Source organism: Dendropsophus ebraccatus, chromosome 3, assembly GCF_027789765.1.
Source record: "Dendropsophus ebraccatus isolate aDenEbr1 chromosome 3, aDenEbr1.pat, whole genome shotgun sequence".
Lineage (NCBI taxonomy): Eukaryota > Metazoa > Chordata > Amphibia > Anura > Hylidae > Dendropsophus > Dendropsophus ebraccatus.
This window is the reverse complement of record NC_091456.1, coordinates 117,415,829-117,441,754: the sequence shown is the minus strand read 5'-3', so window position 1 is coordinate 117,441,754 and position 25,926 is coordinate 117,415,829. Positions and strand designations below refer to the sequence as shown.

Genomic DNA, 25,926 nt, shown 5'->3' with positions numbered 1-25,926 from the left:
CAGCACATCCCCTTCTCTATTAGTCCCATCACACAGTACACCCCCTTCTCTATCAGTCCCATCACACAGTACATCCCCTTCTCTATCAGTCCCATCACACAGTACATCCCCTTCTCTATCAGTCCCATCACACAGCACATCCCCTTCTCTACTATCAGTCCCATCACACAGCACATCCCCTTCTCTACTATCAGTCCCATGATCACACAGCACATTCCCTTATCTATTAGTCCCATCACACAGTACATCCCCTTCTCTATCAGTCCCATCACACAGCACATCCCCTTCTCTATTAGTCCCATCACGCAGTACATCCCCTTCTCTATCAGTCCCATCACACAGCACATCCCCTTCTCTATTAGTCCAATCACGCAGTACATCCCCTTCTCTATCAGTCCCATGACACAGTACATCCCCTTCTCTATCAGTCCCATCACACAGCACATCCCCTTCTCTACTCTCAGTCCCATCACAGAGCACATCCCTTTCTCTATTAGTCCCATCACACAGTACACCCCCTTCTCTATTAGTCCCATCACGCAGTACATCCCCTTCTCTATCAGTCCCATCACACAGCACATCCCCTTCTCTATTAGTCCAATCACGCAGTACATCCCCTTCTCTATCAGTCCCATGACACAGTACATCCCCTTCTCTATCAGTCCCATCACACAGCACATCCCCTTCTCTACTCTCAGTCCCATCACAGAGCACATCCCTTTCTCTATTAGTCCCATCACACAGTACACCCCCTTCTCTATCAGTCCCATCACACAGCACATCCCCTTCTCTACTATCAGTCCCATCACACAGCACATCCCCTTCTCTATTAGTCCCATCACACAGTACACCCCCTTCTCTATCAGTCCCATCACACAGTACACCCCCTTCTCTATCAGTCCCATCACACAGTACATCCCCTTCTCTATCAGTCCCATCACACAGTGCATCCCCTTCTCTATCAGTCCCATCACACAGCACATCCCCTTCTCTACTATCAGTCCCATCACACAGCACATCCCCTTCTCTACTATCAGTCCCATCACACAGCACATCCCCTTCTCTACTATCAGTCCCATGATCACACAGCACATCCCCTTCTCTATCAGTCCCATCACACAGCACATCCCCTTCTCTACTATCAGTCCCATCACACAGCACATCCCCTTCTCTACTATCAGTCCCATGATCACACAGCACATCCCCTTCTCTACTATCAGTCTCATCACACAGCACATCCCCTTCTCTACTATCAGTCCCATCACACAGCACATTCCCTTATCTATTAGTCCCATTACACAGCACATTCCCGCCTCCTGTTCGGACATGGTCTAGAAGTCCATCCTCGCGTGTATCCAATGTGAGGGCCCCTTGGCAGATCTTACAAGCCATGGACTCAAATTCTGTTACACGCCTGGAGTCAGTCTACTACATGGCTCCTCCTATTCTCCGGGTCACGTGACTGCCATTCCCCTCCCGTCAATATGACGTGCCACCACAGCTAGTTTCCACGTCATCCAACATTGCAAGTCTGTTATGTGGAAGGGAAGATGGCATCTGCTGCGGTGTTCGTCGCTGTGCTCCTGCTGTTCCTTAGTAATCAAATCCATGCTGAGGCGGCGGGGAGCACCGAGGAGTTCGATGTGAAGCCGGGAGGTCTCGACCACACTTATACCAGGAAGCTGGTCAGACATGTGTATATTGTAGCGTTGGAATTACTGCATATGATGCCTCCTGCTGCTAAGTCTGCCTAGTAGTACAGTGCCTGGCAAGCATCATTCACGAAGCTGCCAGGGAGTAGAGAGTGTATGTAGTGTGTAGTGCACCTGGGGTATTTCTAGTACTTTTCCTAAGTAGCCCCACAGTTTTCCATCTGTCCATTGCCGACATTCTACTTCCACTGGAGATAAACATTGCAGACAATTACTACTTGCACTTCCTATGTCTGTATTCATCGTTTCCCCAGGGTGGCATCTAACTTTTGCCGCCACCAGCCGCTAAGTGTTTGGGTTTGGATAGTGTTGCTGAGCCAATGCAAGATTAGTTGCTATCTGAGACAAAAATATGTATGACTTGTCTCAGATTGGTATACATATCAGGAAATGGGCTGGACAGAACAGCGTAATTATACATTGTTTTGTTTAGCGAAATCCACTGCAGATCCTGGTATAATGGAGGCCTATATACCTGCAACGGAATATTTTTTCAGCTGCATATATGTGACTCGGCCCCTTTAACCCCACCACCACCCACAGCCCTGGCCGAAGCATACATTACCTGCTCGGCGCCACGGCTGTGTGAGACCCCCCTCGCTCCTTATCAGCCAATCAGTGCACGGCAGCACTGATTGGCTGATGAGGAGCGAGGAGAGCCAGGAGCCTCACACAGCCGCGGCGCCGAGCAGGTAATGTATGCTTCGGGCCAGGGCGGCTTAAAGGGGCCGGGTCACATATATGCAGCCGAATGAATAATCCGCTGCAGGTATGTGACCCCATAGGCCTTCATTATACAAGCATTCGCAGCAGATTTCGCTGCAAACTCGCAGCGGGAAATTCGCTGTGGATCTGGTTCATGTGAAGGCACCCTAACACAGTGCTTTCTGCTGCCATCTCTGTCTCATACAGGAACTGTCCAGAGCAAGAAAGGTTTTGTATGCGGATTTGCTGCTGCTCTGGACAGTTCCTGTCTGGGACAGAGATGTCAGCAGTGTGTCAGACTGAAAAGAACACATTTCCTGCCGGACATACAGTAGCTAATAAGTATGGGATAACGAGATTTTAAATTTTTTTTTAAAGTGAATGTACCATCAGGCCTGCGCTGAAGAACTGGAGGCGGGCCAACCCACCCCCCAGTGGAAGGAAATCCCGCCCCTCTATAACTCGTCTCTAGTAGAATCAATGGAGCTGTATCATAGAGGGGCGAGGGTTTCCTGCCACTGGGGGTGGGTCGGCCCACCTCCAGTGCTTTAGCCCGGGCCTGATGGTACTTTCACTTTAAGCAAACTGTCATTTTTTGACAAGTTTTCTATTCTAAAATCCAGCCACTTCTAGTGTGCTCGGGATGGTCGAGTTTGTTTTCTTCTGTATAAAGGCCATGCACCACATGCAAAAAACAGACATAACAGCATAACTGCCTAAAACTGATGCGTTGTTGTTGTTTTCATCCATTTAAAAAACAGAAGGAAAAACGTATGCGTTTGTGTGCATCCGTTTTTCCATTGACTCCCATTCCATAAATAGATGGGTTTTTTTAAAAAAAAAAGATAAAAAAAAAACGGATTGGAAAAACATAGTGTGAACCCAGCCTAAGAATAGCATAAACTGTTGACAGAGAAGCTAAACAGAATGATGTATCACTTACATTGTTCTGTGCCGCTGATTTGGAAATATCCTGAGAAACAAGATTTCTGAGTGACTAACACTTGTCATCTCCATTATTTGCGTGTGCTTAGTAGTCCTCCATTTTCATGAGCGCCAGATTTGATATTTGTGGCTGTAAAAATCATTATCGGACGCACTTCTCTTTTTAAACAGGATATGTGCGGCTGATAAAGTATTAAATGGCATTGCCTTGTTTGTGTTCCTTATACGGCCCTATATTGGTCCATACAGTGGCGTAGCTACCATAGAGGCAGGAAAGGCGGTTGCTATGGGGCCCATAGAGGGAGGGGGCCCAGGGAAGATAAGAGCCTCCTGTGTCCTTTTGCTTAACCCCTTATGTACTGCAGTGTGTAAGTGACCCAGTGTTGTCTTACATGCTGCAACACAAAAAAGGGTTAATACTGAAGACAATTAGCTCTCTCCCTCACTACCCTGATAACCCCTGACCTCTGCAGGAGCTCAGAGAACAGAGGTCAGAGGTTTTCAGTGCAGGAGTAGTGAAGGAAAGAGCTAATTGTCTTCTGTATTAACCCTTTTTTTGTGTTGCAGCAAGTAAGAGAACACTGGGTCACTTACACACTGCAGTACATAAGGGGTTAAGCATATAGTCTGCTCTTGCATCTATGTATATAACCATGAGGCTCCTAATACCCTGTTATAGTTAAATACAGTGGATGGACAGAACAAGCAGAGATTGGCTCTCTGCTCTGCCAGTCACTGTTGTGGCTGCACACAGAATTCTGCCTCTGGCCACAAGAGAATTTTTTTTTTTGGCCACATCACTAAGTGTATATATATATATATATATATATATATATATATATATATATATATAATATATATATATAATATATATATATATATATATATATTACTAGAAAATGTACCCGGCGCTGCCCGGGTATAAAGTGTCAGTGTGTTAATTAGATTTGTTCTAAGGTGCCTAGGAGGCCAAGCTAAAGGTATTGTTTCATCTGAGTTAATCAGTGGAATTAGTGTATACCTATAGTGCATAGTTGGAGGGGTTCTGTATACCCACAATGTATAGTTTTTAGGGGTCTCGCATATCTGTAGTGCATAGTTGGGGGGGCTGTATACCTATAGTGCATAGTTGGGGGGGGGGTGTCCTGTATACCTGTAGTGTGTAGTTGGGGGGGGGCTGTATACCTGTAGTGTATAGTTGAGGGAGATCCTGTATACCTGCAGTGTACAGTTGGTGAAGGTCCTGTATACCTGTACTGTATAGTTCGGGGGTCCTGTATACCTGTACTATATAGTTGGTGCTGTATACCTGTAATGTATAGTGGGTGGAGGTCTTGTATACCTGTAGTTTATAGTTTGAGGGTCCTGGATACCTGTAGTGTATAATTGGTGGAGGTCTTGTATACCTGTAGTATATAGTTCGGGGGTCCTGTATACCTGTAGTGAATAGTTTGAGGGTCCTGTATAACTGTAGTATAGAGTTGGTGGAGGTCCTGTATACCTGTAGTGTATAGTTTGGGGTCCTATATACCTGTAGTATATAGCTGGTGGAGTTCCTGTATACCTGTAGTATATAGCTTTGGGGTCCTGTATACTTGTAGTATAGAGTTAATGAAGGTGCTGTATACCTGTATTATAGAGTTGGTGTAGGTCTTGTATACCTGTAGGGTATAGTTTTGAGGTCCTGTATACCTGTAGTGTATAGTTTGGGGTCCTATATACCTGTAGTATATAGTTGGTGGAGTTCCTGTATACCTGTAGTGTATAGTTTTGGGGTCCTGTATACCTGTAGTATATAGTTTTGTGGAGGTCCCGTGCACCTGTAGTGTATAATTTTGGGGTCCTGTATACCTGTAGTGTCCTGTATACCTGTAGGGTTGTATTTACCCGTATGGCAGTGTTATTCAGTCACAGTGTGTCGATATTGGTCATGTCTGGTATGGCGGTGTTATCCAGTCACAGTATGGCGGTATTCATCAGGTCTGGTGTGGCGGTGTTATCCATTCACGGTAGGGTGGTATTGGTCAGGTCTGGTATAGCGGTGTTATCCAGTCACAGTATGGCAGTATTGGTCAGGTCTGATATGATGGTGTTATCCAGTCACAGTATGGCGGTATTGGTCAGGTCTGGTGTGGCGGTGTTACCCAGTCACAGTTTGCCGGTATTGGTCATGTCTGGTATGGCGGTGTTATCCATTCACAGTATGGCGGTATTGGTCAGGTCTGATATGACAGTGTTATCCAGTCACAGTATGGCGGTATTGGTCAGGTCTGGTGTGGCAGTGTTACCCAGTCACAATTTGGTATACCTGTAGTGCCCTGTATATACATGTACTGTATAGATGGAGTAGGGGGTCCTGTATATACATGTACTGTATAGATGGAGTAGGGGGTCCTGTATATACATGTACTGTATAGATGGAGTAGGTGGTCTACCAGTTATTACTGTGGATGTTGTGAGGCAGCTTCCCTAGCAACCATTGCTCCCTGTGAAAATGAAAGCAGTAATCCTATTGGTTGCTAAGGCTCCAACTGCCGTGTCTGCTGCAGCTAATTAGATCACCTGTGTTTGCAGTGAGGAGATTTTCCCATTCATCTCTATGGGGCGCCGCTCTTTTCCCTCCCCCTCCCCTCCTGTACATCTGGCGGGGACGGGACCTTCGCAATAACCTTCCCGGGCACCCAATGTATCTGTGTGCCAAATTTGGGGTCAAACGGTTCAGGCGTTCAGGCGTTTGGAAGTCTATAGAGGACAGACAGACAGAAGGACAGACAGACTTTGATTTTTATGATATGTATGTAGGCGAAGGGGGGGGGCCATATAGTTTTTTTTGCTATGGGGCCCCATGAGTCCTAGCTACGCCCCTGGGTCCATATCTGATATATTTCAAAGAATTAGTAAAGTTACAATACATTCCATAGACACATACTGATTGATATAATTTGCATCTGAGGGATCACACTCTGCTATGCTATCGAGGCTTGGATAAACATCTACCACAAACTGCACCTCTCCTGTGTTCAGTTTGGGTGTGGTTTTGTAGCTTTTGGTGTTTTTACACAGATTTATCTGACAGATTTTTGAAACTAAATCCAGGAATGTATTTGAGAAGAGGAGTTATCTCAGTCTTTCCTTTATGACCTGTTCCCTGTTTATAGTCTGTTTACAGCTTTGGCTTCAAACATCTTTCAGAAACAATCTCTGTGTAAACACACCATTGAGTCCATAGAAGTGAATGAAACTGAATTGCAATGCCAAACACAACCTGGGGACAGGTGTGGTGCTCTTTTTGCAAGAAAGTAGCTGTCCTGGATTAAGTAAAGTATATTAGGTATATACCTCTACATATTGAAGCCATAACCATTCAGTTGAGTGGATCAAACTAGTGTCTAAACTGAGTGGAAAGCATAGGCGGCAGTGGTTTTGAGTCTCGATACATAGTTACATAGTTAATATGGTTGATAAGACACATGTCCATCAAGTTCATCCAAGGAGGGGATGGATGATCGGTTCTAAACATGCATTTAAGTTATTTTGGTCTAAGAACTTGTCTAGCCCTGTTTTGAAGCACTCTACTGTTTTTGTTGTGACCAGATCCTGTGGTAGACTTTTCCGCAGATTCACAGTTTTCATGGTAAAGAAGGCCTCCGGAGATTGACCTTTTTTTTTTCTCGAGGCGGATGCAGTGCTCCCTTGTCCTTTGAGGGGGTTTACCTGGAACATCTTTTCCCCATATTACTTGTAGGGGCCATTATATATTTAAATAAATTAATCATATCTCCCCTTAAGGGTGCCTTCACACCTACCGACTCGCAGCGTTAATAACGCTGCAAGTCGGCTAGGTCCTGGCAGATCACTGTCAGTACATACACGCAACGGTCTGAACGACCGCTGGGTGTATGTAAATCTGCCGGCTGCTTAATCCCTTCTGATGCCGGCCGCCTCCCGCTCCACTCTGTATACATACTTTCTCGCTCCACGGGGTCCCGGCGTCCTGCTCTCGCGCCCGGCCAATCAGTGTTTTGCCCTGCCCCAGCCACTGATTTTCCGAGCGGGAGAGCAGGACGCCGGGACCCCGTGGAGCGAGGAGGTAATGTATACAGAGCTGAGCGGGAGGCGGCCGGCCGGCATCAGAGGGGGTTAAGAAGCCGGCAGATTTACATACATGCAGCGGTCGTTCAGACCGCTGCGTGTATGTACTGACAGTGATCTGCCAGGACCCAGCCGACTGGCAGCGTTATTAACGCTGCGAGTCGGTAGGTGTGAAGGCACCCTCAAGGGGTTATCCAGTGCTACAAAAACATGGCCACTTTCTTCCAGAGACAGCACGACTCTTGTCTCCAGCTTGGGTGGGGTTTTGCTGCTCAGTTCCATTGAAGTAAATTCAATTAATTGCAAACTGCACCTGAACTGGAGACAAGAGTCATGCTGTCTCTGAAAGAAAGTGGCCATGTTTTTGTAGCACTGGATAACCCCTTTAACCCCTTAACGACATCGGACGTACGTATACGCCCCCGCAGGGTGGGCTTTAACGCAAACGGGCGTATACGTACGTACGATCGCTGCTATATGCTGATCTATACAGATCAGCATATAGCAGCTGAAAACAGCTTTCCGGGTCATCGGTGACCCGGTGGCCCGGAAAGCAATGGCGATTGGTGCTGTCCGAGATAGCACCAATCGCCATTAGTGTCCCTACCAAAGATGCCGCCGATGCCACCTCCACGATCGCCGTGATAGGCCGGCCAGTACCGGCCGGCCCATCACGGCGATCATACTGTAAAAAACAGTTTTGCTGGGTTCTGCACACCCCAGCTAGGTAGCTGAGAGGTGCAGAACAGGTGTGTGTGGTGCAGGTGTACCATACTCACCTGATCTGGGCGTCCGGAGCGAAGATCTTCGGTCCGCGCCGTCCTCGCGTCTTCTTCGCGTCGCTTCCGGGTTCGTTCGTCCAGCGTCGGAAATCTTCGGAAACACTCGGGTCTTCGTGTTCGGCGGGTCTCGGTAATCTCCGGCAATCTTCTCTCTACTGCCCCCTAGCGGCTGATCAGTGAATATCATTCACTGATCAGTTGCTTTGGGTTAAAAAGATTTTTTTTTTTTTTTTTACTTTTTTTGCGCCCTAACGCCGCTGAGTACTGATCAGCATCGCACGTAAGTGCGCCACTGATCAGCAACTCCTCCTTTTTGGCGTAGGAGCGTTTTTCCCCCTATATCCTACCGCCACTGTCTGCTGATAATGAACACGTTCATTCTTTGGACAGAGGGCGGAATCCGCTCGTGCATAGAATGGAGTGTGACACGAGCGGAGACGCGCGCCTGCATCAGTCCGCCGGTGGGTGCGAGCTGCGGAATGCACAAAGGGTTATCCTTCGCCATTCCGCAGTGTGCACGTACCATTACAGTGTATGAAGGAAGGGACACCCGAATCCAGCCCAAGATGCCCCCTCCCCCCCTCCCGTCCTCAGAGTTAGTGGGGAGATCGTCCGGGAACTGTTCTTCCCACTGCTGGATAAAGGTCACCACCACCTGTACGGGGATAACTTTTATACCAGCACCCCCTCCTCTGGTCTCTCGCTGCCCGAGCTACTGTAGCTTGCGGCACAATACGAAAATATCAGAAGTAGTAATAAAGCCCTAATATTTAGCAGCCATGGAGCGGACCCAGCGCTTCTGCATATGAAGGACCCCGTATCGCACCAGGACAACATTTTCCAGGTGACGTCCCCCACAATGGAGAACGGGAGACCCCAGAAGAAGTGCAGAGTGTGGCGTAACAGGGGGATCAGGAAGGACACCATTTTCCAGTGTGACGCCTGTCCTGATCCCCCTGGCCTCTGCATACTGGATCGCTTCAAGGCGCACCACACGTCATTGGAGTTCTACATTATCTAAATTCTGTCCCTTATTCCTATTTCAGGGGTCACGTTGATCCAGGGATTATTCTGATCGCCATTATGGAGTCGGGAAGGAATTTTTCCCCTGTGATGAGGCTACTGTCGTCTGCCTCACGAGGGTTTTTTTGCCTTCCTCTGGATCAACACAGGTTGAATTTGATGGACACCTGTCATTTCCAACCTTATAAACTAATAATTGGCCCAATACCCCAAATAAATTAGAATGGTCCCTTTTCCCCAGCTAAATAGGTATGGCCGCCATTCCATTAGAGGATGCCATGATGCAATTACAAAGCCTCTGTGCGGCCAGGACAGTAGAAACCCCCCACAAGTGACCCCATTCTGGAAACTACACCCCATAAGGAATCTAACAAGGGGGGCAGCGGGGATATGGCCCCCTGGTGACGGCCACATTTGTGGCGTGAAAATAAAAAAAAAATATTTTTTATTTTCACGGCACATGTTCCACATATGTGCCCATCACCAGTGGGGTCCATATCCTCACTGCACGCCTTGGTTGGATTCCTTATGGGGTGTAGTTTCCATAATGGGGTCACTTGTGGGGGGTTTCTACTGTCCTGGCAGCACAGGAGCTTTGTAAATGTGACATGGCCTCCATCCTCCATTCCAGCCTCTAAATGGCGCTCTGTCTCTTTGGTGGCTTGCTCTGTGCCAATATGGCACATTATGTCCACATGTGGGGTATTTTCGTACTCAGGGGAAATTACTCTACACGTTTTGTGTTCACTTTCTTTTTTAACCCCTTGTGGAAAAGGAAAAAATCAAGGCTAGACCAACATTTAGTGTAAAAAATGTTTAATTTTTACACTAAATCATTCATCTTGTTTTGATTTTTTTTCATTTTCACAAGGGGTTAAAAGATAAAAACACAATGTGTAGAGCAATTTCCCCTGATCATGGAAATACCCCACATGTGGACATAAAGCGCCATGGGGGTGCAGGGTAAGCCTCCAAAGGGAAGGAGCGCCATTTGGTTTTTGGAGGCTGGATTTGGCTGGAATGGATTTCGAGGGGCCATGTTGCATTTAAAAGGCCCCTGTGTTGCCAAGACAGTTGAACCCCCCCACAATTGACCCCATTATGGAAACTACACCCCTCAGGGAATGTAACAAGGGGTGTAGTGAGCATATGGACCCCACTAGTGACGGACACAAATGTGGAACAATATGGCGTGAAAATTAAATATTACATTTTTACACTATAATGTTGGTTTAGCCTTATATTTTTCATTTTCACAAGGGGTTAAAAGAGAAAAAAACACACAATGTGTAGAGCAATTCCCCCTGAGTCCGTAAATACCCCACATGTGGACATAAAGCGCCGTGTGTATAGTTTTGGGGTCCTGTATACCTGTAGTATATAGTTTTGTGGAGGTCCCGTGCACCTGTAGTGTATAATTTTGGGGTCCTGTATACCTGTAGTGTCCTGTATACCTGTAGGGTTGTATTTACCCGTATGGCAGTGTTATTCAGTCACAGTGTGTCGATATTGGTCATGTCTGGTATGGCGGTGTTATCCAGTCACAGTATGGCGGTATTCATCAGGTCTGGTGTGGCGGTGTTATCCATTCACGGTAGGGTGGTATTGGTCAGGTCTGGTATAGCGGTGTTATCCAGTCACAGTATGGCAGTATTGGTCAGGTCTGATATGATGGTGTTATCCAGTCACAGTATGGCGGTATTGGTCAGGTCTGGTGTGGCGGTGTTACCCAGTCACAGTTTGCCGGTATTGGTCATGTCTGGTATGGCGGTGTTATCCATTCACAGTATGGCGGTATTGGTCAGGTCTGATATGACAGTGTTATCCAGTCACAGTATGGCGGTATTGGTCAGGTCTGGTGTGGCAGTGTTACCCAGTCACAATTTGGTATACCTGTAGTGCCCTGTATATACATGTACTGTATAGATGGAGTAGGGGGTCCTGTATATACATGTACTGTATAGATGGAGTAGGGGGTCCTGTATATACATGTACTGTATAGATGGAGTAGGTGGTCTACCAGTTATTACTGTGGATGTTGTGAGGCAGCTTCCCTAGCAACCATTGCTCCCTGTGAAAATGAAAGCAGTAATCCTATTGGTTGCTAAGGCTCCAACTGCCGTGTCTGCTGCAGCTAATTAGATCACCTGTGTTGCAGTGAGGAGATTTTCCCATTCATCTCTATGGGGCGCCGCTCTTTTCCCTCCCCCTCCCCTCCTGTACATCTGGCGGGGACGGGACCTTCGCAATAACCTTCCCGGGCACCCAATGTATCTGTGTGCCAAATTTGGGGTCAAACGGTTCAGGCGTTCAGGCGTTTGGAAGTCTATAGAGGACAGACAGACAGAAGGACAGACAGACTTTGATTTTTATGATATGTATGTAGGCGAAGGGGGGGGGCCATATAGTTTTTTTTGCTATGGGGCCCCATGAGTCCTAGCTACGCCCCTGGGTCCATATCTGATATATTTCAAAGAATTAGTAAAGTTACAATACATTCCATAGACACATACTGATTGATATAATTTGCATCTGAGGGATCACACTCTGCTATGCTATCGAGGCTTGGATAAACATCTACCACAAACTGCACCTCTCCTGTGTTCAGTTTGGGTGTGGTTTTGTAGCTTTTGGTGTTTTTACACAGATTTATCTGACAGATTTTTGAAACTAAATCCAGGAATGTATTTGAGAAGAGGAGTTATCTCAGTCTTTCCTTTATGACCTGTTCCCTGTTTATAGTCTGTTTACAGCTTTGGCTTCAAACATCTTTCAGAAACAATCTCTGTGTAAACACACCATTGAGTCCATAGAAGTGAATGAAACTGAATTGCAATGCCAAACACAACCTGGGGACAGGTGTGGTGCTCTTTTTGCAAGAAAGTAGCTGTCCTGGATTAAGTAAAGTATATTAGGTATATACCTCTACATATTGAAGCCATAACCATTCAGTTGAGTGGATCAAACTAGTGTCTAAACTGAGTGGAAAGCATAGGCGGGCAGTGGTTTTGAGTCTCGATACATAGTTACATAGTTAATATGGTTGATAAGACACATGTCCATCAAGTTCATCCAAGGAGGGGATGGATGATCGGTTCTAAACATGCATTTAAGTTATTTTGGTCTAAGAACTTGTCTAGCCCTGTTTTGAAGCACTCTACTGTTTTTGTTGTGACCAGATCCTGTGGTAGACTTTTCCGCAGATTCACAGTTTTCATGGTAAAGAAGGCCTCCGGAGATTGACCTTTTTTTTTTCTCGAGGCGGATGCAGTGCTCCCTTGTCCTTTGAGGGGGTTTTACCTGGAACATCTTTTCCCCATATTACTTGTAGGGGCCATTATATATTTAAATAAATTAATCATATCTCCCCTTAAGGGTGCCTTCACACCTACCGACTCGCAGCGTTAATAACGCTGCAAGTCGGCTAGGTCCTGGCAGATCACTGTCAGTACATACACGCAACGGTCTGAACGACCGCTGGGTGTATGTAAATCTGCCGGCTGCTTAATCCCTTCTGATGCCGGCCGCCTCCCGCTCCACTCTGTATACATACTTTCTCGCTCCACGGGGTCCCGGCGTCCTGCTCTCGCGCCCGGCCAATCAGTGTTTTGCCCTGCCCCAGCCACTGATTTTCCGAGCGGGAGAGCAGGACGCCGGGACCCCGTGGAGCGAGGAGGTAATGTATACAGAGCTGAGCGGGAGGCGGCCGGCCGGCATCAGAGGGGGTTAAGAAGCCGGCAGATTTACATACATGCAGCGGTCGTTCAGACCGCTGCGTGTATGTACTGACAGTGATCTGCCAGGACCCAGCCGACTGGCAGCGTTATTAACGCTGCGAGTCGGTAGGTGTGAAGGCACCCTCAAGGGGTTATCCAGTGCTACAAAAACATGGCCACTTTCTTCCAGAGACAGCACGACTCTTGTCTCCAGCTTGGGTGGGGTTTTGCTGCTCAGTTCCATTGAAGTAAATTCAATTAATTGCAAACTGCACCTGAACTGGAGACAAGAGTCATGCTGTCTCTGAAAGAAAGTGGCCATGTTTTTTGTAGCACTGGATAACCCCTTTAACCCCTTAACGACATCGGACGTACGTATACGCCCCCGCAGGGTGGGCTTTAACGCAAACGGGCGTATACGTACGTACGATCGCTGCTATATGCTGATCTATACAGATCAGCATATAGCAGCTGAAAACAGCTTTCCGGGTCATCGGTGACCCGGTGGCCCGGAAAGCAATGGCGATTGGTGCTGTCCGAGATAGCACCAATCGCCATTAGTGTCCCTACCAAAGATGCCGCCGATGCCACCTCCACGATCGCCGTGATAGGCCGGCCAGTACCGGCCGGCCCATCACGGCGATTCATACTGTAAAAAACAGTTTTGCTGGGTTCTGCACACCCCAGCTAGGTAGCTGAGAGGTGCAGAACAGGTGTGTGTGGTGCAGGTGTACCATACTCACCTGATCTGGGCGTCCGGAGCGAAGATCTTCGGTCCGCGCCGTCCTCGCGTCTTCTTCGCGTCGCTTCCGGGTTCGTTCGTCCAGCGTCGGAAATCTTCGGAAACACTCGGGTCTTCGTGTTCGGCGGGTCTCGGTAATCTCCGGCAATCTTCTCTCTACTGCCCCCTAGCGGCTGATCAGTGAATATCATTCACTGATCAGTTGCTTTGGGTTAAAAAGATTTTTTTTTTTTTTTTACTTTTTTTGCGCCCTAACGCCGCTGAGTACTGATCAGCATCGCACGTAAGTGCGCCACTGATCAGCAACTCCTCCTTTTTGGCGTAGGAGCGTTTTTCCCCCTATATCCTACCGCCACTGTCTGCTGATAATGAACACGTTCATTCTTTGGACAGAGGGCGGAATCCGCTCGTGCATAGAATGGAGTGTGACACGAGCGGAGACGCGCGCCTGCATCAGTCCGCCGGTGGGTGCGAGCTGCGGAATGCACAAAGGGTTATCCTTCGCCATTCCGCAGTGTGCACGTACCATTACAGTGTATGAAGGAAGGGACACCCGAATCCAGCCCAAGATGCCCCCTCCCCCCCTCCCGTCCTCAGAGTTAGTGGGGAGATCGTCCGGGAACTGATCTTCCCACTGCTGGATAAAGGTCACCACCACCTGTACGGGGATAACTTTTATACCAGCACCCCCTCCTCTGGTCTCTCGCTGCCCGAGCTACTGTAGCTTGCGGCACAATACGAAAATATCAGAAGTAGTAATAAAGCCCTAATATTTAGCAGCCATGGAGCGGACCCAGCGCTTCTGCATATGAAGGACCCCGTATCGCACCAGGACAACATTTTCCAGGTGACGTCCCCACAATGGAGAACGGGAGACCCCAGAAGAAGTGCAGAGTGTGGCGTAACAGGGGGATCAGGAAGGACACCATTTTCCAGTGTGACGCCTGTCCTGATCCCCCTGGCCTCTGCATACTGGATCGCTTCAAGGCGCACCACACGTCATTGGAGTTCTACATTATCTAAATTCTGTCCCTTATTCCTATTTCAGGGGTCACGTTGATCCAGGGATTATTCTGATCGCCATTATGGAGTCGGGAAGGAATTTTTCCCCTGTGATGAGGCTACTGTCGTCTGCCTCACGAGGGTTTTTTGCCTTCCTCTGGATCAACACAGGTTGAATTTGATGGACACCTGTCATTTCCAACCTTATAAACTAATAATTGGCCCAATACCCCCAAATAAATTAGAATGGTCCCTTTTCCCCAGCTAATAGGTATGGCCGCCATTCCCATTAGAGGATGCCATGATGCAATTACAAAGCCTCTGTGCGGCCAGGACAGTAGAAACCCCCCACAAGTGACCCCATTCTGGAAACTACACCCCATAAGGAATCTAACAAGGGGGGCAGCGGGGATATGGCCCCCTGGTGACGGCCACATTTGTGGCGTGAAAATAAAAAAAAATATTTTTTATTTTCACGGCACATGTTCCACATATGTGCCCATCACCAGTGGGGTCCATATCCTCACTGCACGCCTTGTTGGATTCCTTATGGGGTGTAGTTTCCATAATGGGGTCACTTGTGGGGGGTTTCTACTGTCCTGGCAGCACAGGAGCTTTGTAAATGTGACATGGCCTCCATCCTCCATTCCAGCCTCTAAATGGCGCTCTGTCTCTTTGGTGGCTTGCTCTGTGCCAATATGGCACATTATGTCCACATGTGGGGTATTTTCGTACTCAGGGGAAATTACTCTACACGTTTTGTGTTCACTTTCTTTTTTAACCCCTTGTGGAAAAGGAAAAAATCAAGGCTAGACCAACATTTAGTGTAAAAAATGTTTAATTTTTACACTAAATCATTCATCTTGTTTTGATTTTTTTTCATTTTCACAAGGGGTTAAAAGATAAAAACACAATGTGTAGAGCAATTTCCCCTGATCATGGAAATACCCCACATGTGGACATAAAGCGCCATGGGGGTGCAGGGTAAGCCTCCAAAGGGAAGGAGCGCCATTTGGTTTTTGGAGGCTGGATTTGGCTGGAATGGATTTCGAGGGGCCATGTTGCATTTAAAAGGCCCCTGTGTTGCCAAGACAGTTGAACCCCCCCCACAATTGACCCCATTATGGAAACTACACCCCTCAGGGAATGTAACAAGGGTGTAGTGAGCATATGGACCCCACTAGTGACGGACACAAATGTGGAACAATATGGCGTGAAAATTAAATATTACATTTTTTACACTATAATGTTGGTTTAGCCTTATATTTTTCATTTTCACAAGGGGTTAAAAGAGAAAAAAACACACAATGTGTAGAGCAATTCCCCCTGAGTCCGTAAATACCCCACATGTGGACATAAAGGCGCCGTGTGTATAGTTTTGGGGTCCTGTATACCTGTAGTATATAGTTTTGTGGAGGTCCCGTGCACCTGTAGTGTATAATTTTGGGGTCCTGTATACCTGTAGTGTCCTGTATACCTGTAGGGTTGTATTTACCCGTATGGCAGTGTTATTCAGTCACAGTGTGTCGATATTGGTCATGTCTGGTATGGCGGTGTTATCCAGTCACAGTATGGCGGTATTCATCAGGTCTGGTGTGGCGGTGTTATCCATTCACGGTAGGGTGGTATTGGTCAGGTCTGGTATAGCGGTGTTATCCAGTCACAGTATGGCAGTATTGGTCAGGTCTGATATGATGGTGTTATCCAGTCACAGTATGGCGGTATTGGTCAGGTCTGGTGTGGCGGTGTTACCCAGTCACAGTTTGCCGGTATTGGTCATGTCTGGTATGGCGGTGTTATCCATTCACAGTATGGCGGTATTGGTCAGGTCTGATATGACAGTGTTATCCAGTCACAGTATGGCGGTATTGGTCAGGTCTGGTGTGGCAGTGTTACCCAGTCACAATTTGGTATACCTGTAGTGCCCTGTATATACATGTACTGTATAGATGGAGTAGGGGTCCTGTATATACATGTACTGTATAGATGGAGTAGGGGGTCCTGTATATACATGTACTGTATAGATGGAGTAGGTGGTCTACCAGTTATTACTGTGGATGTTGTGAGGCAGCTTCCCTAGCAACCATTGCTCCCTGTGAAAATGAAAGCAGTAATCCTATTGGTTGCTAAGGCTCCAACTGCCGTGTCTGCTGCAGCTAATTAGATCACCTGTGTTTGCAGTGAGGAGATTTTCCCATTCATCTCTATGGGGCGCCGCTCTTTTCCCTCCCCCTCCCCTCCTGTACATCTGGCGGGGACGGGACCTTCGCAATAACCTTCCCGGGCACCCAATGTATCTGTGTGCCAAATTTGGGGTCAAACGGTTCAGGCGTTCAGGCGTTTGGAAGTCTATAGAGGACAGACAGACAGAAGGACAGACAGACTTTGATTTTTATGATATGTATGTAGGCGAAGGGGGGGGGCCATATAGTTTTTTTTGCTATGGGGCCCCATGAGTCCTAGCTACGCCCCTGGGTCCATATCTGATATATTTCAAAGAATTAGTAAAGTTACAATACATTCCATAGACACATACTGATTGATATAATTTGCATCTGAGGGATCACACTCTGCTATGCTATCGAGGCTTGGATAAACATCTACCACAAACTGCACCTCTCCTGTGTTCAGTTTGGGTGTGGTTTTGTAGCTTTTGGTGTTTTTACACAGATTTATCTGACAGATTTTTGAAACTAAATCCAGGAATGTATTTGAGAAGAGGAGTTATCTCAGTCTTTCCTTTATGACCTGTTCCCTGTTTATAGTCTGTTTACAGCTTTGGCTTCAAACATCTTTCAGAAACAATCTCTGTGTAAACACACCATTGAGTCCATAGAAGTGAATGAACTGAATTGCAATGCCAAACACAACCTGGGGACAGGTGTGGTGCTCTTTTTGCAAGAAAGTAGCTGTCCTGGATTAAGTAAAGTATATTAGGTATATACCTCTACATATTGAAGCCATAACCATTCAGTTGAGTGGATCAAACTAGTGTCTAAACTGAGTGGAAAGCATAGGCGGCAGTGGTTTTGAGTCTCGATACATAGTTACATAGTTAATATGGTTGATAAGACACATGTCCATCAAGTTCATCCAAGGAGGGGATGGATGATCGGTTCTAAACATGCATTTAAGTTATTTTGGTCTAAGAACTTGTCTAGCCCTGTTTTGAAGCACTCTACTGTTTTTGTTGTGACCAGATCCTGTGGTAGACTTTTCCGCAGATTCACAGTTTTCATGGTAAAGAAGGCCTCCGGAGATTGACCTTTTTTTTTTCTCGAGGCGGATGCAGTGCTCCCTTGTCCTTTGAGGGGGTTTTACCTGGAACATCTTTTCCCCATATTACTTGTAGGGGCCATTATATATTTAAATAAATTAATCATATCTCCCCTTAAGGGTGCCTTCACACCTACCGACTCGCAGCGTTAATAACGCTGCAAGTCGGCTAGGTCCTGGCAGATCACTGTCAGTACATACACGCAACGGTCTGAACGACCGCTGGGTGTATGTAAATCTGCCGGCTGCTTAATCCCTTCTGATGCCGGCCGCCTCCCGCTCCACTCTGTATACATACTTTCTCGCTCCACGGGGTCCCGGCGTCCTGCTCTCGCGCCCGGCCAATCAGTGTTTTGCCCTGCCCCAGCCACTGATTTTCCGAGCGGGAGAGCAGGACGCCGGGACCCCGTGGAGCGAGGAGGTAATGTATACAGAGCTGAGCGGGAGGCGGCCGGCCGGCATCAGAGGGGGTTAAGAAGCCGGCAGATTTACATACATGCAGCGGTCGTTCAGACCGCTGCGTGTATGTACTGACAGTGATCTGCCAGGACCCAGCCGACTGGCAGCGTTATTAACGCTGCGAGTCGGTAGGTGTGAAGGCACCCTCAAGGGGTTATCCAGTGCTACAAAAACATGGCCACTTTCTTCCAGAGACAGCACGACTCTTGTCTCCAGCTTGGGTGGGGTTTTGCTGCTCAGTTCCATTGAAGTAAATTCAATTAATTGCAAACTGCACCTGAACTGGAGACAAGAGTCATGCTGTCTCTGAAAGAAAGTGGCCATGTTTTTGTAGCACTGGATAACCCCTTTAACCCCTTAACGACATCGGACGTACGTATACGCCCCCGCAGGGTGGGCTTTAACGCAAACGGGCGTATACGTACGTACGATCGCTGCTATATGCTGATCTATACAGATCAGCATATAGCAGCTGAAAACAGCTTTCCGGGTCATCGGTGACCCGGTGGCCCGGAAAGCAATGGCGATTGGTGCTGTCCGAGATAGCACCAATCGCCATTAGTGTCCCTACCAAAGATGCCGCCGATGCCACCTCCACGATCGCCGTGATAGGCCGGCCAGTACCGGCCGGCCCATCACGGCGATCATACTGTAAAAAACAGTTTTGCTGGGTTCTGCACACCCCAGCTAGGTAGCTGAGAGGTGCAGAACAGGTGTGTGTGGTGCAGGTGTACCATACTCACCTGATCTGGGCGTCCGGAGCGAAGATCTTCGGTCCGCGCCGTCCTCGCGTCTTCTTCGCGTCGCTTCCGGGTTCGTTCGTCCAGCGTCGGAAATCTTCGGAAACACTCGGGTCTTCGTGTTCGGCGGGTCTCGGTAATCTCCGGCAATCTTCTCTCTACTGCCCCCTAGCGGCTGATCAGTGAATATCATTCACTGATCAGTTGCTTTGGGTTAAAAAGATTTTTTTTTTTTTTTTTAATTTTTTTGCGCCCTAACGCCGCTGAGTACTGATCAGCATCGCACGTAAGTGCGCCACTGATCAGCAACTCCTCCTTTTTGGCGTAGGAGCGTTTTTCCCCCTATATCCTACCGCCACTGTCTGCTGATAATGAACACGTTCATTCTTTGGACAGAGGGCGGAATCCGCTCGTGCATAGAATGGAGTGTGACACGAGCGGAGACGCGCGCCTGCATCAGTCCGCCGGTGGGTGCGAGCTGCGGAATGCACAAAGGGTTATCCTTCGCCATTCCGCAGTGTGCACGTACCATTACAGTGTATGAAGGAAGGGACACCCGAATCCAGCCCAAGATGCCCCCTCCCCCCCTCCCGTCCTCAGAGTTAGTGGGGAGATCGTCCGGGAACTGATCTTCCCACTGCTGGATAAAGGTCACCACCACCTGTACGGGGATAACTTTTATACCAGCACCCCCTCCTCTGGTCTCTCGCTGCCCGAGCTACTGTAGCTTGCGGCACAATACGAAAATATCAGAAGTAGTAATAAAGCCCTAATATTTAGCAGCCATGGAGCGGACCCAGCGCTTCTGCATATGAAGGACCCCGTATCGCACCAGGACAACATTTTCCAGGTGACGTCCCCCACAATGGAGAACGGGAGACCCCAGAAGAAGTGCAGAGTGTGGCGTAACAGGGGGATCAGGAAGGACACCATTTTCCAGTGTGACGCCTGTCCTGATCCCCCTGGCCTCTGCATACTGGATCGCTTCAAGGCGCACCACACGTCATTGGAGTTCTACATTATCTAAATTCTGTCCCTTATTCCTATTTCAGGGGTCACGTTGATCCAGGGATTATTCTGATCGCCATTATGGAGTCGGGAAGGAATTTTTCCCCTGTGATGAGGCTACTGTCGTCTGCCTCACGAGGGTTTTTTGCCTTCCTCTGGATCAACACAGGTTGAATTTGATGGACACCTGTCATTTCCAACCTTATAAACTAATAATTGGCCCAATACCCCCAAATAAATTAGAATGGTCCCTTTTCCCCAGCTAAATAGGTATGGCCGCCATTCCCATTAGAGGATGCCATGATGCAATTACAAAGCCTCTGTGCGGCCAGGACAGTAGAAACCCCCCACAAGTGACCCCATTCTGGAAACTACACCCCATAAGGAATCTAACAAGGGGGGCAGCGGGGATATGGCCCCCTGGTGACGGCCACATTTGTGGCGTGAAAATAAAAAAAAAATATTTTTTATTTTCACGGCACATGTTCCACATATGTGCCCATCACCAGTGGGGTCCATATCCTCACTGCACGCCTTGTTGGATTCCTTATGGGGTGTAGTTTCCATAATGGGGTCACTTGTGGGGGGTTTCTACTGTCCTGGCAGCACAGGAGCTTTGTAAATGTGACATGGCCTCCATCCTCCATTCCAGCCTCTAAATGGCGCTCTGTCTCTTTGGTGGCTTGCTCTGTGCCAATATGGCACATTATGTCCACATGTGGGGTATTTTCGTACTCAGGGGAAATTACTCTACACGTTTTGTGTTCACTTTCTTTTTTAACCCCTTGTGGAAAAGGAAAAAATCAAGGCTAGACCAACATTTAGTGTAAAAAATGTTTAATTTTTACACTAAATCATTCATCTTGTTTTGATTTTTTTTTCATTTTCACAAGGGGTTAAAAGATAAAAACACAATGTGTAGAGCAATTTCCCCTGATCATGGAAATACCCCACATGTGGACATAAAGCGCCATGGGGGTGCAGGGTAAGCCTCCAAAGGGAAGGAGCGCCATTTGGTTTTTGGAGGCTGGATTTGGCTGGAATGGATTTCGAGGGGCCATGTTGCATTTAAAAGGCCCCTGTGTTGCCAAGACAGTTGAACCCCCCCCACAATTGACCCCATTATGGAAACTACACCCCTCAGGGAATGTAACAAGGGGTGTAGTGAGCATATGGACCCCACTAGTGACGGACACAAATGTGGAACAATATGGCGTGAAAATTAAATATTACATTTTTTACACTATAATGTTGGTTTAGCCTTATATTTTTCATTTTCACAAGGGGTTAAAAGAGAAAAAAACACACAATGTGTAGAGCAATTCCCCCTGAGTCCGTAAATACCCCACATGTGGACATAAAGCGCCGTGTGGGTGCAGGGCAGGCCTCCAAAGGGAAGGAGCGCCATTTGAATTTTGGAGGCTGGATTTGGCCAGAATGGATGATGAACGCCATGTCGCATTTACAGAGCCCTCGTGCTGCCAAAACACTGGAAACCCCCCACAAGTGACCCCATTCTGGAAACTACACCCCTTAAGGAATCTATCAAGGGGGGCAGCGGGGATATGGACCCCTTGATGACGGGCACATTTGTGCCATGAAAGTGAAAAAATGAAAATTTTCCCTTTCACGTCACATTGTTCCACATTTGTGCCCGTCACCAGTGGGGTCCATATGCTCACTGCACCCCTTTTTAGATTCCTTGAAGGGTGTAGTTTCCAAAATGGTGTCACTTGTGGGGGGTTTCCAGTGTCTTGGCAGCACGAGGGGTCTGTAAATGTGACATGACCCTTGAGATCCATTCCAGTAAAATCCAGCTTGCAAAGGCCAATTGGCGCTCCTTCCCTTTGGAGGCTCGTCCTGCGCCCGCTTGGCACTTTATTTCCACATGTGGGGTATTTCCTTACTCGGGAGAAACTGCGCTACACGTTTGGTGTTTTTTTTTTTTCTTTTATCCCCTTGTAAAAATGAAAAATGAATGCTAGAACAACATTTTAGTGTAAAAAATAGAATTTTTCCTTTTTTACACCACATTGTTCTGAAAATCTGTGAAGCACCTGTGGGGTCCAGATGCTCACCGCACCCCTTGTTACATTCCTTGAGGGGTGTAGTTTTCTAAATGGTGTCCCTTTAGGGGTGTTTTTTAGGTTTTGGCACCCCAGAGCCTCTGCCAACCTGAAGTGGTACGGTCAAAAATAACTAAATATAACGGAGGCGTTGAAATTCACTGGGCGCTCCTTTATATCTGAGGCTTGTGGTTGCGTCAAATAGCGCAATAGGGCCACATATGGGGTATTTCTATAAACTGCAGAAACGGGGCAATCAATATTGGGGTGCATTTCTCTGCTAATAGGTTTATCATTATGAAAGATATTACATTACAATAAAATCTCTGCACAGAAAATAAAATTTTTCAAATTTCTTACACACTTAGCTTTTATTTCTGTGACTCCCCTAAAGGGTTAAAACACTTTCTGGGTGTGCTTTTGCAGAGTGTGGGGGGTGCAGTTTCTGAAATGGGGTGCTTTGTGTTGCTTTCTAACACACAGGCCCCTCAAATACACTTTAAACCTGAACAGGTCCCTGAAAATATCTGATTTAGAAATTTTACAGAAAATTTGGAAAATTGCTGCTAATGTTTTAAGCTTTCTATTGTCTAAAAAAAATGAAATATAGTTTAATAAATGCCGCCAACATAAAGTAGACATGTTGCTAATGCTATTTAATGTATAATTTATGTGGCATAACCATTTTCTGTATAAGCAGAAAGGTTTCAAAGTTTGAAAAATGCTTTTTTTCACAATTTTTCACGTTATTTTGGTGTTTTTCATAAAGATTCGTTATGAGTATCGACTCCATTTTACCAGAAATGTAAAGTACCATATGTCACGAGAAAACAGTCTCAGAGTCAGCCAGATAGGTAAAAGCATCCCGAAGTTATTAATGACTAAAGTGACACAGGTCATATTCATAAAATTTGTCTCTGTCCTTAAAGGGGTAGTGCACAAAAAAAAAAATTCTTTCAAATCAACTGCTGCCATGAAGTGCCAGAGATTTGTAATTAACTTCTATTAAAAAATCTCAAGCCTTCCAGTACTTATCAGCTGCTGTATGCCCAACAGGAAGTGGTATTATTTCCAGTCTGGAGAGCAGGAGAGGTTTTCTATGGGGATTTGCTCCTTCTCTGGACAGTTCCTGACATGGACAGAGGAAGCAACAGAGAGCACTGTATCAGACAGGAAAGAAAACGCCACTTCCTGCTGGACACACAGCAGCTAAGTACTGGAAGGCTTGAGATAGAAGTAAATTACAAATCTCTGGCACTTCATGGCAGCAGTTGATTTAAAAGAAAAAAAATTTGGTGCACTACCCCTTTAAAGCGTAACCGTCATTTCAGGGTAATTTTTTTGAAGACATTAAATATCAACAGTTCAAGCGATTTTAAGAAACTCTGTAATAGGTTTTATGTACTGAAAGAGTTAACTTCTGGACTAAAAAAGCAATCTCCCAGCCCCCACCCTCACTGCAAAAGAAGCAGGATTTCTGTGTCCATTATGTGGCTATATAGAGGGGAGGGGCTGTTAGGAGTGACTGAGCACGGAGGATTTCTGCACAGCACAACACCCTGCAATCTTCTCTCAGTAAGATCATAGATCAGGGGTACTCAACAACTTTTAGTCAAGGTCCACTTACCGGGGTCTATTGTCAGGTGAAGGTCCGAGCTGAACGTTAGTAAGAAACGTGTTTTGTTACTTTTCACAAACGTTCAACTATCTACATATTTTCTCTTTCACCAGCCCTTTGATATTAGGTACAAAGAGGGTGACTGCCCTGGTAGTATATAGCCCCCCTGTTGCTCCCCCAGTACTGTATAGCCCCCCTGTGTGCTCTCCCCCAGTAGTATATAGCCCCCAGTTGTTCCCCCAGTAGTATAAAGCCCCCCTGTGCACTCCCCCCAGTAGTATATAGCCCCCTGTGTGCTCTCCCCCAGTAGTATATAGCCCCCAGTTGTTCCCCCAGTAGTATAAAGCCCCCCTGTGCACTCCCCCCAGTAGTATATAGCCCCCCTGTGCTCTCTCCCTGTAGTATATAGCCCCCGTGTGCTCTCCCCCTGTAGTATATAGCCCCCTGTGAGCTCCCCCCAGTAGTCTATAGCCCCCCTGTGAGCTCCCCCCAGTAGTATATAGCCCCCTGTGAGCTCCCCCCAGTAGTATATAGCCCCCCTGTGAGCTCCCCCCAGTAGTATATAGCCCCCCTGTGAGCTCCCCCCAGTAGTTTATAGCCCCCTGTGAGCTCCCCCCAGTAGTTTATAGCCCCCTGTGAGCTCCCCCCCAGTAGTATATAGCCCCCCTGTGAGCTCCCCCCAGTAGTATATAGCCCCCCAGTAGTATATAGCCCCCCTGTGCGCTGTCCCCCTGTAGTATATAGCCCCCTGTGAGCTCCCCCAGTAGTATATAGCCCCCTAAGTAGTATATAGCCCCCTGTGCTCTCCCCCTGTAGTATATAGCCCCCTGTGAGCTTCCCCCAGGAGTATATAGCCCCCCAGTGCGCTCTCCCCTTATAGATGGCCCCCAGACAAAAAAACAAACAAACCACAACTCACCTAGCACCTCGTTCCGGCTGCGCCCGCCTTCTTCTTTTCTCCTGTCGGCCCGGCCCCCGGCTGATACGCACTCTCTGGGGACGTCCCGGGGATTCCCCAGCAGAGCGCGCACCAGTGACCTCAGCGTACTCCGCCGGCTGGAACTTCCCGGAAGTACAGGCCAGCGACACACACTGAGGTCTATGGTGCGCGCTCTGCTGGGGAATCCCCGATACGTCCCCAGAGAGCGCGTATCAGCCGGGGGCCGGGCCGACACTGCCGCGGGAGGCATTGCGGTGGGGAGCGGGACCTCCTAACCGCCCCGGATCCGGTCCGTCCCGGGGCGGTTAGGAGGTCTGACCAGGGGTCCGGACAGCTGGCCTCCGCGGTCCGGGTTCGGACCGCGGTCCGCCAGTTGAGGACCCCTGTCATAGATAAGCACTGACCTTTCTGACCCCAGAATCCTGCCGTTTAGGTGCCCAGAGAGTCTACAAACAGCTGACCTTCATGTCACCTCTTCCTGCTCCCTCATCTCCCTCGGTTCCCCCCCCCCCCCTTCATAGGCTTACAATGGAGAGAGCAGAGCCCGTCTTCACTGGCTTCTCTGTAATGAAGACGTGTTTGCCTGATAATGCACAGATAAGAAGTCAGGGTGGGAGGCTGGGAGATTGCTTCTTGAGTACAGAAGGAGGCTTTTGTGGCTGATAAAACCTAATACAGAGTTTCTTAAAAACGCTTATACTACTGATTTCTGCAATAAAAAAAAAACATGACAGTTACGCTTTAAGGCCATTTCAGGCTCTGTCCTTAAGGGGTTAAACGTCTCTTCTCCAGACTAAACAAATTTAATTCTTTTAATCTCTCCTCGTAACTAAGATGCTCCATTCCCCTTATTAGTTTAGTTGCCATCTTTGTACCCTCTCCAGTTCTAGAACATCCTTTTTATGAATCTGGTTCAAAAACTGACTAGCATACTTCCAGATGAGGCCGCACCAAAGCTTTATAAAGCGGTAATATTATATGCCTGTCCCGAGAGTCCATGCCTGTTTTAATGCATGACAATATCCTGCTGGCCTTAGCAGCAGCTGACTGACATTGTGTACTGTTCTGTAGTCTATTATCTACAAGTACACCCAGATCCT

The 25,926-nt window shown here is 47.5% G+C and overlaps 1 protein-coding gene across 1 annotated transcript in view; it reads left to right on the top strand.

The window, feature by feature from the left end:
* Nucleotides 1–1,494: 1,494 nt before the first annotated feature.
* The window catches only part of MYDGF (myeloid derived growth factor), a 49,674-nt gene continuing 25,242 nt past the window's right edge, over nucleotides 1,495–25,926 (top strand). The window contains exon 1 of the mRNA XM_069962568.1: nucleotides 1,495–1,685. Coding sequence (XP_069818669.1) covers nucleotides 1,551–1,685 — 135 coding nt within the window. The 5' untranslated portion in view covers nucleotides 1,495–1,550. The remainder of the gene's footprint in view (nucleotides 1,686–25,926) is intronic.